This window comes from Neoarius graeffei, chromosome 20 (assembly GCF_027579695.1).
Source record: "Neoarius graeffei isolate fNeoGra1 chromosome 20, fNeoGra1.pri, whole genome shotgun sequence".
Classification (NCBI taxonomy): domain Eukaryota; kingdom Metazoa; phylum Chordata; class Actinopteri; order Siluriformes; family Ariidae; genus Neoarius; species Neoarius graeffei.
This window is the reverse complement of record NC_083588.1, coordinates 40,846,777-40,861,735: the sequence shown is the minus strand read 5'-3', so window position 1 is coordinate 40,861,735 and position 14,959 is coordinate 40,846,777. Positions and strand designations below refer to the sequence as shown.

Below are 14,959 nucleotides of genomic sequence, written 5' to 3'. Positions count from 1 at the left end.
CTCTGGCCCAGCAGAGAGTTGGTGCTAGCCTGGAACCGGTTTTTCTGGCCCCAGAGCCAGTTCTTTGTCAGTGGAAACAGAAAACCCGGTTCCAAACTAAGCACTGGCCCCGAACCAGCCCTGGAACTGCTTTGATGGAAAAGGGGCAATAGAGGTGGAGCCACTATGTCATCCTGTTGTAAGAATGAGTCTAACAATGTGCATACGCATTACAATCACCAGAACGATGAACAGTTGATCTCGCATTATCAAAGGTACACAAGAACGAGTGGCGAAGCCACGATGTCATCATATTGTAAGCATGAGTGTAACAATAGCGAAACTTCGTAACCAATCAGCACTTATCCTGATCAAGTTTGATTACCCGTTCTACTTCTTGATAAACTTCAGAACCAATCAGAACCAGAAAGAGAAACCTTGTTATAACTTCGTGGTATATCGGAAGATAATCGGCAGATAAAAAGATCAACGAAATTCACCTCGTTCAACAAAAACTCGAAGGCAGCCAAGACAACGTTGGAATCTTTTGAGCGATCCGATCGGTTTGCAATTACAAAAGTCCCATGCGGGAATAAATCAGCTCCTTCGTGAAAACTAAAAGATAAAGTATAATTGGTCAAACTTCTGCTATTCGCTTTAAATTTTTTATTTTAGAGTCTTTACACTACACTTGGGAAACAAAATGTGCTCATTAGCACTAAATAACGCTTCTTAGACAATTCATGAACAAGTGCTTTCTTACTATTTTGAAAATACATTTAGTTCACAGCACTGTATTTTGAACAAAACAGTAAACAAAACTGGTAACGAAAACACGACAAGCGCTGATGCTGCTCACAGCTCAGTGATGCTTGTAAGAGATGAAGCGAATATCACTGATAACATGTATATATGCTATATTTACTGTATGGACATGGGATCAGAAAACTATTTTATTTATAAGCAGTAGCCACATGTACTCATAGGGCACCTCATCTCATCTCATTACCTCTAGCCGCTTTATCCTTCTACAGGGTCGCAGGCAAGCTGGAGCCTATCCCAGCTGACTACGGGCGAAAGGCGGGGTACACCCTGGACAAGTCGCCAGGTCATCACAGGGCTGACACATAGACACAGACAACCATTCACACTCACACTCACACCTACGGTCAATTTAGAGTCACCAGTTAACCTAACCTGCATGTCTTTGGACTGTGGGGGAAACCGGAGCACCCGGAGGAAACCCACGCGGACACGGGGAGAACATGCAAACTCCGCACAGAAGGGCCCTCGCTGGCCCCGGGGCTCGAACCCAGGACCTTCTTGCTGTGAGGCGACAGCGCTAACCACTACACCACCGTGCCGCCCCCATAGGGCACCTATTTATTTTTAATCGTTAGAGCATTGAGACTCTGAAATGCTTTGAAATAAATACAGTTGTGCTCATAAGTTTACATACCCTGGCAAAATTTTTGCTTTCTTGGCCTTTTTTCAGAGAATATGAATGATAACACAAAAACTTTTTTCCCCACTCATGGTTCATGGTTGGGTGAAGCCATTTATTGATAAACGACTGTGTTTTCTATTTTTAAATCATAATGACAACAAAAAACATCCAAATGACCCTGATCAAAAGTTTACATACCCCAGTTCTTAATACCGTGCATTGCCCCCTCTAACATCAATGACAGCCTGAAGTCTTTTGTGGTAGTTGTGGATGAGGCTCTTTATTTTCTCAGATGGTAAAGCTGCCCATTCTTCTTGGCAAAAAGCCTCCAGTTCCTGTAAATTCCTGGGCTGTCTTGCATGAACTGCACGCTTGAGATCTCCCCAGAGTGGCTCAATGATATTGAGGTCAGGAGACTGAGATGGCCACTCCAGAACCTTCACTTTGTTCTGCTGCAGCCAATGACAGGTCGACTTGGCCTTGTGTTTTGGATCGTTGTCACGTTGGAACGTCCAAGTACGTCCCATGCGCAGCTTCTGGGCTGATGAGTGCAAATTTGCCTCCAGTATTTGCTGATAACGTGCTGCATTCATCTTTCCTTCAACTCTGACCAAGTTTCCTGTGCCTGTGTAGCTCACACATCCCCAAAACATCAGCGATCCACCTCCGTGCTTTACAGTAGCAATGGTGTTCCTTTCATCATAGGCCTTGTTGACACCTCTCCAAATGTAATGTTTATGGTTGTGGCCAAAAAGTTCAATTTTGGTCTCATCACTCCAAATTACCTTGTTCCAGAAGTTTTGAGGCTTGTCTCTGTGCTGTTTGGCGTAAATTTTTGTTCGCCTACCTGACCGTGGTTTGGTTTTAACAGAGCCCCTGATTTTCCATTTGTTAATCACAGTTTGAACACTGCTGACTGGCATTATCAATTCCGTGGATATCTTTTTGTATCCCTTTCCTGTTTGATACAGTTCAGCTACCTTTTCCCGTAGATCCGTTGACAATTCTTTTGCTTTCCCAATGACTCAGAATCCAGACACGTCAGTGGCTGGATGAAAGATGCAAGAGTCTGTCTGGATCCCAGAAACTCACTCAGCTTTTATGCACACACACTGATTACAAGCAAACAGATCACAGGTGAGGATGTTACCTTTAGTAGCCATTCAAACCCATTTGTGTCAACTTCTGTGCATGTTATCAGGCCAAAATCACCAGGGTATGTGAACTTTTGATCAGGGTCATTTGGGTAGTTTCTGTTGTCATTATGATTTAAAAAGAGAAAAAACAGTCGTTTGACAATAAATGGTTTCACCCAACCACTAAGCATGAGTGGAAAAGATGTTTTTGTGTTATCATTCATATTCTCTGAAAAATGGTCAAAAAAATCATAGATTCTGCCAGGGTATGTAAACTTATGAGCACAACTGTAATTATTATCATTATTATTATGGTTAAAGTGGGATGTTAAAGTGGGATGTCACATCACACGCCTGTCCCAAAAAACAGTTCGGCTTTTCCGCTTAGTTACGCTGCAACACTGGAATATTGGCAAAGACATATTTCCAATTCATGTGTCATGAAGCTCATATTCACTCACTAACAAGATAAACTGTTTAGTAGCAACGTCCTCTAGGTCTGTTTTTCTTGTTTTACCCTAACCGGCGATCTGATTGGTCAAGAGGTTAAAAAAAACAAACAAAACAAAAAAAAACCTTGATATCACTCAACACTTTAGAAATGGTGGCACTTTCCATAGGAATATATGTAAAGTGTGTGCTAGTGCAAAGAAGAAGAGGGAAAAAGAAGTGCCTTACTGGTAAGAAAGCATGCTTATTATGCTCCAACAATTTTTTTTCTCAGTCCAGTGAAATATACTGGAATATTCACTTAAAGTGTATACGCAGAAACATGGCCTCACTTTCGTTTATAAATGCCTTGAGACCTCAAGAATGGCATATGAATAGTTTTAAGCGTTAACAAGAAATCTCATCTCATCTCATCTCATTATCTGTAGCCGCTTTATCCTGTTCTACAGGGTCGCAGGCAAGCTGGAGCCTATCCCAGCTGACTACAGGCGAACGGCGGGGTACACCCTGGACAAGTCGCCAGGTCATCACAGGGCTGACACATAGACACAGACAACCATTCACACTCACATTCACACCTACGCTCAATTTAGAGTCACCAGTTAACCTAACCTGCATGTCTTTGGACTGTGGGGGAAACCGGAGCACCCGGAGGAAACCCACGCAGACATGGGGAGAACATGCAAACTCCACACAGAAAGGCCCTCGCCGGCCACGGGGCTCAAACCTGGACCTTCTTGCTGTGAGGCGACAGCGCTAACCACTACACCACCGTGCCGCCCAACAAGAAATCTAAATAGTAATTTTTACAATTAAAATGATTTATATAGGTAGCGGTCTGAGTGAATGACCTTGACGTCCATAATGTCACAGCAGGAAGGCTATCAGTCTCATCGCCATTTCCGCTATACTAAAACACAGAGCTGACTGCAACTCCGATCCTCCATTTTGAGCTAATTTATTGCCATGCCACGTAGATGTGTTACTGGCAGGTGCAGCAACACGACAGAAGGTGGATTTACGTTGCATTCATGGCCCAAGAATGTTCAAACTGCAAAGATTTGGACGCACTTTGTGACAAGTTCACGGGTACATTGGGCACCTCTGAAGTGGTCTCTCCTCTGCTCTGCACATTTTACTGAAGACTCGTACAAGACCTCTGATCTGTTGAGGAGCGTTGGCTATAAGCCTGTATTGAAAGAGGGTGCAGTACCAATAATTAAAGGAAAAGAAAACAAGTATTTATTTATTTTTAAAGCGAGTTCAGTTACACCAGTTCTCCTGGAGCGTGAGCCGAAGGTTGTTGGTAAAACCCGGAACGGGACAGGACGGGACAAATTATCGCTCGGGCAGTGACCTCCCCATGGTTGTTGCTAAAACCGGTGACGTCCCGCTCCGTCCCGGGTTTTAGTAATTGCCTGAGCCGAGCAGTAATGCCGGAGTACACAGTATGGAGAAAATAGAGAATGAGTGGAGCAGCCGTCTTATTTCTAAACTGGATATCGCTGCTATCCCGCCCTTACGTGGAAGAAGTGAGTGAACGGAGAGCTGAACGAACAACTGAAAGTCAGATTTTTTCAAAACAATCGGTCACAAGATCGGCCTTCAAGAAGCGAGAACACAGACGGGTAAGATGTGACTCTCATTTGGATAAAAAAAAAAAACAAACAAAAAAAACACCATGTTTACCTGCATTTAGATTAATACATGTAACGTGTATTGTATGTTTAAGTTACCGGTATAAGATTATTTAATTTGTTTCAGAATGTGACTGTCTCAGTTCATCTGATTATTTAATGAGCCTTTTACGTTTTATCAGTGAAAATGCATGCATGTACATGTATGTTGCAGAAGTTATAACGCCTATCCTGTTTTAATGAGAGTCAACCCACAATCAATGAAGTCAAATCAGTCTTAGTTGAGTAAGTCGGTAACGGTATTTCTTACTTTCACCATAAATTTGTATTTATATGACTTTGGTCTATAGCTGTCAAAGGCCTCGGCCTTAAAACCGGTTCCCGCTGTGACGTCACGCACTCAGGGCTGGCTGGCTCAGCGGGGCAGCTCCAATGCCAACTTTGCGGTCGATTTTAACTCTCAAAAATATATTTTTTATTCCCATTTATGCAGCATACAAGAGTCAAGGATGGAGATACTATCCACTCAGAAATGTATTTAAAAATAAAGCTTCTGAGTATCTGCTTTAACCTCAAACTGCCAACCCTCCCTTCAGTGTACCTGATCAGAGTGTGTCCATCGGGAGAAAAGGCCAGCGACGTGACCGTGCTGAAGTGGCTCTCCAGAACGCAGATGCACTTGCTTTTGCGCAAATCCCAAATGCAGATTCCACACTCCATAGAGGAAGAGAAGAGCTGCAGTAGGCTGATGTCTGGATGAAACTGCACTAAACTAAACAAAGCAAAACAATGAACAGGCAGTTCTATAATAAAGAAATCAGGTTTTTTTTTTTTAAAGATTTTTTTGGGGCTTTTTTTCACCTTTATTGGATAGGACAGTGTAGAGACAGGAAATGAGCGGGAGAGAGAGATGGGGAGGGATCGGGAAATGACCTCGGGTCGGAATCGAACCCGAGTCCCCGGATTTATGGTATGGCGCCTTATCCACCTGAGCCACGACGCCCCCAGAAATCAGTTTTGAGAGTACTCGGCTACATTTAAAGATTTCGTAATAAAATAAACCGCACCTACACTACCGTTCAAAAGTTTGGGGTCACCCAGACAATTTTGTGTTTTCCATGAAAAGTCACACTTTTATTTACCACCATAAGTTGTAAAATGAATAGAAAATATAGTCAAGACATTTTTCTGGCCATTTTGAGCATTTAATCGACCCCACAAATGTGATGCTCCAGAAACTCAATCTGCTCAAAGGAAGGTCAGTTTTATAGCTTCTCTAAAGAGCTCAACTGTTTTCAGCTGTGCTAACATGATTGTACAAGGGTTTTCTAATCATCCATTAGCCTTCTGAGGCAATGAGCAAACACATTGTACCATTAGAACACTGGAGTGAGAGTTGCTGGAAATGGGCCTCTATACACCTATTGCACCAAAAACCAGACATTTGCAGCTAGAATAGTCATTTACCACATTAGCAATGTATAGAGTGCATTTCTGATTAGTTTAAAGGGGAACAGAGGGCAATATATAGAGTAAATATAACAATAAAACACACATTAACGAACCTTATTCAAGACTTACAAAAGTTTTTTGTTCTAAGGTTGGAAAGTTATAGTGCTTTGAAAGTAGCTCGAGCAAACTATTTCCGCAGTTTGAACAGCCCGCCATGATATTAATTTTATCCAATCAGAATGCACGTTCATTTTCTCTGCGTAACACTCATGACGTATGTATGTGCCCAGTTGTGTTGGCTCATTGAGGTTGGGAATAGCACGTGTGAAATACCTGTTTCTGCCTCTTGCGACGATTTCGCAAGTCCACGGGTGGCGCCTATCTCATTGCAGCAAATAAATTCTGCTGGACTCGTGAGCAACTCCACGTTACATTTTCCGCACGAGCACCACGCCGTGTCACCTGCACGCAGACGCTCTGCCCCACGCTTGCCACGCCCATGGTCAGCATCAGTCTCATCCTCGCCGTCATCCGAGCTTTCTTCTCTTATTTTATCACCGGAGTCGAGAGTACCTCTCCTAGGTTCAAACTGGTACCCTTCTAAGCCATAGCCTGCTTGCAGTGTGTCTTGCGGGATCTCTTCGTATGATTCGACAGAGCTGTCGCTTTCACTTGATGCGCCCGACGCCATGATTACACGCTTATCTCCTCTATTTCGGAGAGTTCCGCTAGTGCAGTGGGTAGCGCTGACGTCACGGTCTTTTAAAAATGGCGACTCTTGTGCGGTTTAGCGTATAAAGTATTATATTTACAATTACCAAGATATTTCGTTGTTTTCTAGTACATAAATTTGATAGAATACTTAAGAATACGTTACTTTGTCACATCAGCAACTGTATATATTATATTTGGTACCCCTTTAAAGTGATCTTCATTGAAAAGAACAGTGCTTTTCTTTCAAAAATAAGGAAACTTCAAAGTGACCCCAAACTTTTGAACGGTAGTGTACAAGTAGAACTTTTCGCAAATATATTATCGAATACTGCTCAGTCGGAAGAATATTACTTCATTACTTACTGAACAACTCCGGAAGAGCCTTTCAGGTTGTGTGTGCAGTACTGTTTGATTACATCCCACACCTTTATAGTGCCATCACAACCCCCTATAAAAAACACAGAGGTGGTTTAGATTTCCTTTCCCAGGACAGCAATGCATATCTTCCAGCAAGATTAAACTGTGTCCAACCAGTTGCCAACAGAGTAGAGGTGCAGTCGAATGTCATGCTGGCCACAGGCACATTGTGAATCGCCCTCCACGAGCGAGTGCACTTCTCTTGCTTCCAGTCCCACTGCTTCAGCAACAGGGCCCTGCTGGCGGTCACCAGTATCTGCAACAAGATCCAAACACAGCAACATCATGGCTGATCTCTTGAGGCGGGGGAAAAAAAAAAAAAGGTTTGTTCATAGAAAGCTGTCTTCTAGAAAAAGGAATATGTACGACAGATGGGACAATCAACTACCTCATCATCAGGGCTGAGAGAGAACGAAGTGATGTCCTCCTGATCATCCTATATTTAAAAACAAGAAGACATGGTCATCACTATTCCCCGCCACGAGCGTTTTATGAAGACCTCTTAACACTTACGCCCTTATAAGCCCGTTGCTTTAATATTGACTTATGATGTCGTAAGTGCTACGACACCTTCAGAAAACGCTACCCAGGATTTTTCAGTAGTACGAGCATGCAAAGTTTCATTGATGTAGCTCCTGAGAAAACTTGTCCAGACTGAGTCCACTTGTACAAAGTCTAATAACCTAAATCAAGGGCCATAACTCTGAAAATAATCATTTCTCGTAAATGATTTTCGAACTCAACTTAGATCATGAATAGTAATATGAGCACACAAAGTTTCAATGATGTAGCTTATGGAGGTCCTGAGAAAACTTGTCCAGACTGAAACAGACGGACGGACTCCATTCCTATATCCCCCTGCGCGCTTCGTGGCGGGGGATAAATATAATTGATCAGTTGCAGGATCCAGCGGTACAAAAGGTGTAACATATGAGAAAATGAATAATTTCACAAAGTATGTCATCAGAATATTGATTATGTATTAGATTTGATGGGGCGGCATGGTGGTGTAGTGGTTAGCGCTGTCGCCTCACAGCAAGAAGGTCCTGGGTTCGAGTCCCGTGGCCGGCGAGGGCCTTTCTGTGTGGAGTTTGCATGTTCTCCCCGTGTCCGCGTGGGTTTCCTCCGGGTGCTCCGGTTTCCCCCACAGTCCAAAGACATGCAGGTTAGGTTAACTGGTGACTCTAAATTGACCGTAGGTGTGAATGTGAGTGTGAATGGTTGTCTGTGTCTATGTGTCAGCCCTGTGATGACCTGGCGACTTGTCCAGGGTGTACCCCGCCTTTCGCCCGTAGTCAGCTGGGATAGGCTCCAGCTTGCCTGCGACCCTGTAGAACAGGATAAAGTGCCTGCAGATAATGAGATGAGATCTTTCATTCTCAAGTTCCATATTCTCCAGTTTGGGTCTATATTGTTAGCATAATAATCTCATCTCATTATCTCTAGCCGCTTTATCCTGTTCTACAGGGTCGCAGGCAAGCTGGAGCCTATCCCAGCTGACTACGGGCGAAAGGCGGGGTACACCCTGGACAAGTCGCAGGTCATCACAGGGCTGACACATAGACACAGACAACCATTCACACTCACATTCACACCTACGGTCAATTTAGAGTCACCAGTTAACCTAACCTGCATGTCTTTGGACTGTGGGGGAAACCGGAGCACCCGGAGGAAACCCAGGCGGACACGGGGAGAACATGCAAACTCCGCACAGAAAGGCCCTCGCCGGCCACGGGGCTCGAACCCGGACCTTCTTGCTGTGAGGCGACAGTGCTAACCACTACACCACCGTGCCGCCAGCATAATAGTCAAAGTGTAAAATTCATTCAAAAACTGAACAAAACGTATGCATTTCTAAAAAAATAGCGAGGAAAAGTTCTGTTGGTGAGCGGCTTTCCAAATACTAAAATCGCTTAAAAAAACCAAAACACCTTGGTTGTATTCCTACGACTTTTGGTGTGGAAGTAGTTTTCCCTTCTAGTAACCTGTGTGAGCAGTACCGATTTTATTGCCCCCTTCGTTGTGACATATTTCAACAATATATACATCTTGTACCCCTGGATCCTGCAACTGATAATTCAATATAATGAACCATAATGTAGTCATGCACCTCTGTACGAGTAGATCACAGGGTCTCAACCCTGGTCCTGGAGTACCCTTTGTCTTGTAAAATGTTAGTGTTATCTCTGTATAACAACACTATAATATATAAGAATATGAGGTATAAGAATGCTGTACACACTTACCTGTTCAATACTGTGAACAATTTTGCCAGTGGAAATCTGCAAAATGTTGACTCGTGGCCCAGAGGTGCAAAAGATGTGCTTTTCATCATGGCTTATCTTTATGTGAGGGGGGGGGAAACAAACAAAGAAACAAACAAATGACTAACAGTCATTCAATCACAGCTGTATCAGAGATAATAATAATAATAATAATAATCTTCTTCTTTTGGCTGCTCCCGATTAGGGGTCGCCACAGCGGATCTTTCATCTCCGTTGCTCCCTGTCTTCCGCATCCTTCTCTACCACACCTGCCACTTTCATGTCCTCTCTCACCACATCCATGTATCTCCTCTTTGGCCTTCCTCGTTTTCATGTGCCTGGCAGCTCCATCCTCAACATTCTCCTTCCAACATGCTCTGCATCTCTTCTCAGGATGTGCCCATACCATCTCAGTCTCATCTCTCTTAGCTTCATTCCCAAGCTCTCCACATGTGCTGTCCCTCTGATGTACTCGTTCCTTATCCTGTCCAACCTTATCACTCCCATCGCAAACCTTAACATCCTCAACTCCGCCACCTCCAACTTTGCCTCCTGTCTCTTCATTAAGGGTACGGTCTCCAATCCATACATCACAGCTGGTCTCACTACTCTCTTATACATCCTACCTTTCACTTTTGCTGGGACTTTCCTATCACAAATTGTAGTTTAGTTTAGTTTAATAGAGTTCGTCATAAATCTACAGAACTGGTTGACAGGCGAAAATTACAGGACGGATAGTCCCAACTGACAATTTTCCCTTGCACAAATACAAAAACATAAAAATATATCTCGTCTCGTCTTCTTCCGCTTTATCCGGGGCCGGGTCGCGGAGGCAGCAGTCTAAGCATGGAAGCCCAAACTTCCCTTTCCCCAGACACCTCGGCCAGCATCTTGGGAAGAACACCGAGGCGTTCCCAGGCCAGCCGAGAGACATATGGCCCTTTTCCACTACCCTTTTTCAGCTCACTTCAGCCCGACACGGCTCGCGTTTCGACTACCTTAGAGCAGCACGACTCAGCTCGCTTCAGCCCTGCTTAGCACCCAAAACTCGCATGGTTTTGGAGTAGGGCTGAAGCGAGCCAAACCGAGCCGAGTGGGGCTAGGGGCGTGAGGAGACACTCCCCTGTGCACTGATTGGTGAGGAGGAGTGTCCTCACATGCCCACACACACCCCGCGAGCACGCTGGGATCTGTAAACACTGTAAACCCGGAAGAAGAAGAATTACGAATTACGAGAATTTCTGAAGCCTTATGCACCTCGCCTCATCTATACGCTCTTGCCAGTATCTGTTGGCATTGTCGGTGACAACAAGCCACAGCACCAAGACCAGCAACACTAACGACTCCATGTCCTCCATTTTTATTGTTTACTATCCGGGTCGTGAGACTACCGCTTAAAAGGTCACTGATGTCACTGTTTGCGCCGCCTAACGACATCACGTGACGTCCACCCACTTTCGCTAACTCCACCCAATGTGTCCACCCACTTCCAGCCAGCACGGTTCAGCGCGGTTGTAGTCGAAATGCAACTCCAACAGCCCCGCTCAGCTCGACTCAGCCCAACTCAGCACGGCACGGCTCAGCCCAACTCAGCCGCGTTGGTAGTGGAAAAGCGGCATTAGTCCCTCCAGCGTGTCCTGGGTCTTCCCCGGGGCCTCCTCCCGGGGGGACATGCCTGGAACACCTCCCCAGGGAGGCGTCCAGGAGGCATCCGAAAAAGATGCCCGAGCCACCTCAGCTGATTCCTCTTGATGTGGAGGAGCAGCGGCTCTACTCCGAGCTCCTCCCGAGTGACTGTGCTTCTCACCCTCTCTCTAAGGGAGCGCCCAGCCACCCTGCGAAGGAAACTCATTTCGGCCGCTTGTATCCGCGATCTTGTTCTTTCGGTCATTACCCAAAGCTCATGACCATCTATAAAAATATAGATTGCTAATAAACTATTAAAAAAATATAGAAACAAATTATGTATAAATAATAAAAAAAAAGTTTCTAATGCCCTATAATTAATAAAATAGATAACTGACTATGGTGGCTGGTACGTAGGTAGTTTTTCAACATATAAACTATGAAGTCGACTCTTAAATACAGTTAGACTGGTTGCGTTCTTAATGTTTGAAGAAAGGCTGTTCCATAGTTTAACAGTTCTTGGGAAATAGGATTCCCGAAAATAGTTCTGTTTATGACTGGAAAGAGGGTGGTAGTTAGCAACATCAAAGTTCCGGGTGGAATAGCAAGATGTAGCAGAAATTAGTAAGCTGGAAAAATTTGCAGTAGTAATGCCAGACCGAATCTTATAAAAAACAGTATCAAGTCACTAATCTCACACCTATGCTCCAACGGTAAAAGTTTCAGAGATTTAAGTCTTTCTGTGTAGCAGACATCAGAAGGATGGTAATTTAGTTGCACATCTCTGAATGTTCTCTATTAGAGCTTTGTGCTTTACTGTGTATGGTGACCATAAATTACATGCATATTCAAGGCAGGGCCTCACTAAAGTACAGCAGAGGAGCTGCCTTGTCGCAGTATCACCTATGTCCCAGCAGACATGCTTCACAAGCCCTAACAACTTGTTGGCCTTTGCATACATGTGCTCGATGTGAGTTCCCTATGACAGATCTTTGGTCACAAGTACACCGAGGTCTGTTATCTGAGTTGCAGATTCAAGGACCTGCCCATCCAGGTGATATGTTTGCTTCACATTTTTTTTCTTCTAAAATATTTGTAAAACTTTGCACTTTGAAGTACTGAATTTCATTCCATGGTCAACTCCAATTATGTAACGAGTCCATGTCCGCCTGCAGAGAGAGTGCTGATCTTGTAGAATCAATAGTATGATAAAGTTTAGAATCATCTGCATAGCATGCAAGGGTTGATCCATGACACACATAACTAGTTGACATAGATGAGGAAGAGCAGAGGCCCCAAAATTGACCCCTGCGGAACACCAGATGTTACGGGTAACCAGGAGGAGAAAGCACCATTAAGTACCACACGTTGTTGCCTATTCGTTAAGTAACTTCGAAACCATTCAAGTAGAGAACCTGTAATACCATATTCCCTTAGGCCCTGTCCACACGGCAACGGATTCAGGTGAATCCGATACAATTGTTTATCGTTTCAGCCTGGCGTCCACACGGCACCGGCGTTTTGGGTGCCCCAAAACGCAATCTTTTGAGAACGGGTTCCAGAGTGGAAAGATCTCGCAACGTTGCCGTTGCGAAGTCGTCTGGATGAGTAGAACGGATTTGTTTACGATGACGTCACAACCACATGACTGTGAGTGCTTCACGCCGGGTAGAAGTGTAACGAACTCGATGCGAGTTGTCAACAAATACTATAACTTGGTTCATGAAACGCGCTTACAAAATATTTTCACTGTGAATATTTATTGTGTAATGGTGCAAAGTGAGAGAGAGAGAATAGCCCTTAGGGCAGAGTCAATCCCGCCAGCAAAAATAGGGAAAAAAAGGAGCGATCTCACCTCTTCAGATGTTGGTTTAAGTCCTACAATACATTTCTCAAAAAGGGCGTAGAAGAACAAATTAATCCATCAATGTGTAGCATTCAATTTATTCCGGACCATTAAAGACGCCGCCTTCCGCGTAGAATCATACGTCATCCTCGCCGCCATATTGGATGGGGCAAAGCGGAGAATAAAGATGCCTCATTCATGTGCTGCGTTTAACTGTACCAACAGGTTTACCGTCCAGAGGAGATCACATGGGATTACCTTTCACAGGTGAGACTGGAAAAACACTTTTCATTGTATTTGGTCATTATAACGTAATTTTATGAACAGATTTTTCTGACTTTGTGGCTAATATGAAGTCTCGCGCATAATAGTTTATGCGCATGCGTCCTTACTTCTTCTGTTGTTCTGGTGTCTCCAAAGGGACCGTCTTACAGCGCCCCTAGAGGTGTGGCATGTGTATTGCATCGTTTTCAGCAAGTGTTGCGTTGCCATATGGACCTGATATTTTACTGATCGTTGCCCATTTGGACGCGATATTTTTTTAAATAACATCTCGTTGCCGTTGTCGTGTGGATGTAGCCTTAGCTTTGTTAACAATTGGTGGTGTGGGACCTTATCAAAGGCCTTTGATAGGTCTAAATGACTCCCGAAATCCTTCTCCAACTGCTCCGCCCTGCCTGCACTCTCTTTCTCACCTCACTATCGCAGCCCTCATTTTCCTGCACAGTTGACCCCAGGTACTTGAATTCACCAACTTTCTTTACGTCTATTCCTTGCATCTTCACTACACTCTCATCCCCATTCTCACTGATGCACATCAATGAGAATGGGGAGGAGAGTGTAGTGAGGATGCAAGGAGTATAGGTAAAAAAAGTTGGTGATTTCAAGAGATTAATAATAATAATAATAATAATAATAATACACTTCTTTACCTGTACTTTCCCTCCCTTGTAGAACGGCTCGATTTTGCTGGACACAGCATAGCTAAAACCAGACAGAGGTTAGTATTAAACCAATGAAGCACATCAACTTTTGATTTGTGAAAAGTTTTCTTATCTTAACTAGCTCATACTTGCCAACCCTCCCGATTTCCTGATTTTAGCCTCCGTCTCCCGATCGTATTTGTTAAAAACTGGATAATCTGCCGGTTTTGGGAAATCCCTACCGCCAAGTTAAAAATACTCCCGATTATGTCCAATCAGAATCGTATGAGAAACACTGCTGACGTCAACTGATTTTTAACCAATCAACGACCAGAACGACAGTCACTTCCGTAATGTAGGATTCACCCAGGCTGTCCGACATTTTTTACAAGCAATCATTTATCATGGCCACTAAACCCAATACCAAACGGCAAAAATATGAATGCAAATACCAGGTTGCATGGGAGAATGAATTTCCATGGATAAGCAAATGTTCGACCAGCCAGTTACACATTTTAAGGTAAAGATACTTTAAATCAGAATCTACCTGTAATGTGCAATTTTTCCGAGCCTCTCAATAAGGCAATTTTTCTATACTTTTTCACGGTAGATAATGCAAATAGCCCTCTGTATGTAATCCTTCGTTTGTCTAATTTTTATTTCAGTTTTATTTGTTATCTGTTTGACATTTTCTTGCTACTGTAACACGTGAATTTTCCCGATGTGGGATGAATAAAGTGAATCTAATCTAATCTAATAATGGACATTTGAGTGTGAAATTAAACTAGTCTTTCAAACCATTTCAGAAACAAACAGTACAACTTCTAAAGTGTTGAGTGAAATTTTGCATGACAGAGAATTGGTTTGGTGAGTGTGTTTGAATAGTGTGGTCGTGTCTTAGTGCTATTTTGAATTTATGTTTGAAAGTTTAAAGTGAAAGTTTACAAGTGAATTATCCAGAAAGTGATTGATTTTGATCGAGTTTTGAGGTTTTAAAGGAACAGTCCACCGTACTTCCATAATGAAATATGTTCTTTTCTGAATTGAGACGAGCTTATCCGTACCTCT

At 43.6% G+C, this 14,959-nt stretch overlaps 1 protein-coding gene across 1 annotated transcript in view; it reads right to left on the bottom strand.

The window, feature by feature from the left end:
* The window catches only part of tbl3 (transducin beta like 3), a 98,765-nt gene that overhangs the window by 82,078 nt on the left and 1,728 nt on the right, over window positions 1-14,959 (bottom strand). The window contains exons 2-7 of the mRNA XM_060901722.1: window positions 13,901-13,952; window positions 9,479-9,574; window positions 7,621-7,668; window positions 7,347-7,488; window positions 7,179-7,263; window positions 5,251-5,421 (exon numbers count right to left, since the gene is read on the bottom strand). Of these exons, the coding sequence (XP_060757705.1) occupies window positions 5,251-5,421; window positions 7,179-7,263; window positions 7,347-7,488; window positions 7,621-7,668; window positions 9,479-9,574; window positions 13,901-13,952 (594 nt within the window). The remainder of the gene's footprint in view (window positions 1-5,250; window positions 5,422-7,178; window positions 7,264-7,346; window positions 7,489-7,620; window positions 7,669-9,478; window positions 9,575-13,900; window positions 13,953-14,959) is intronic.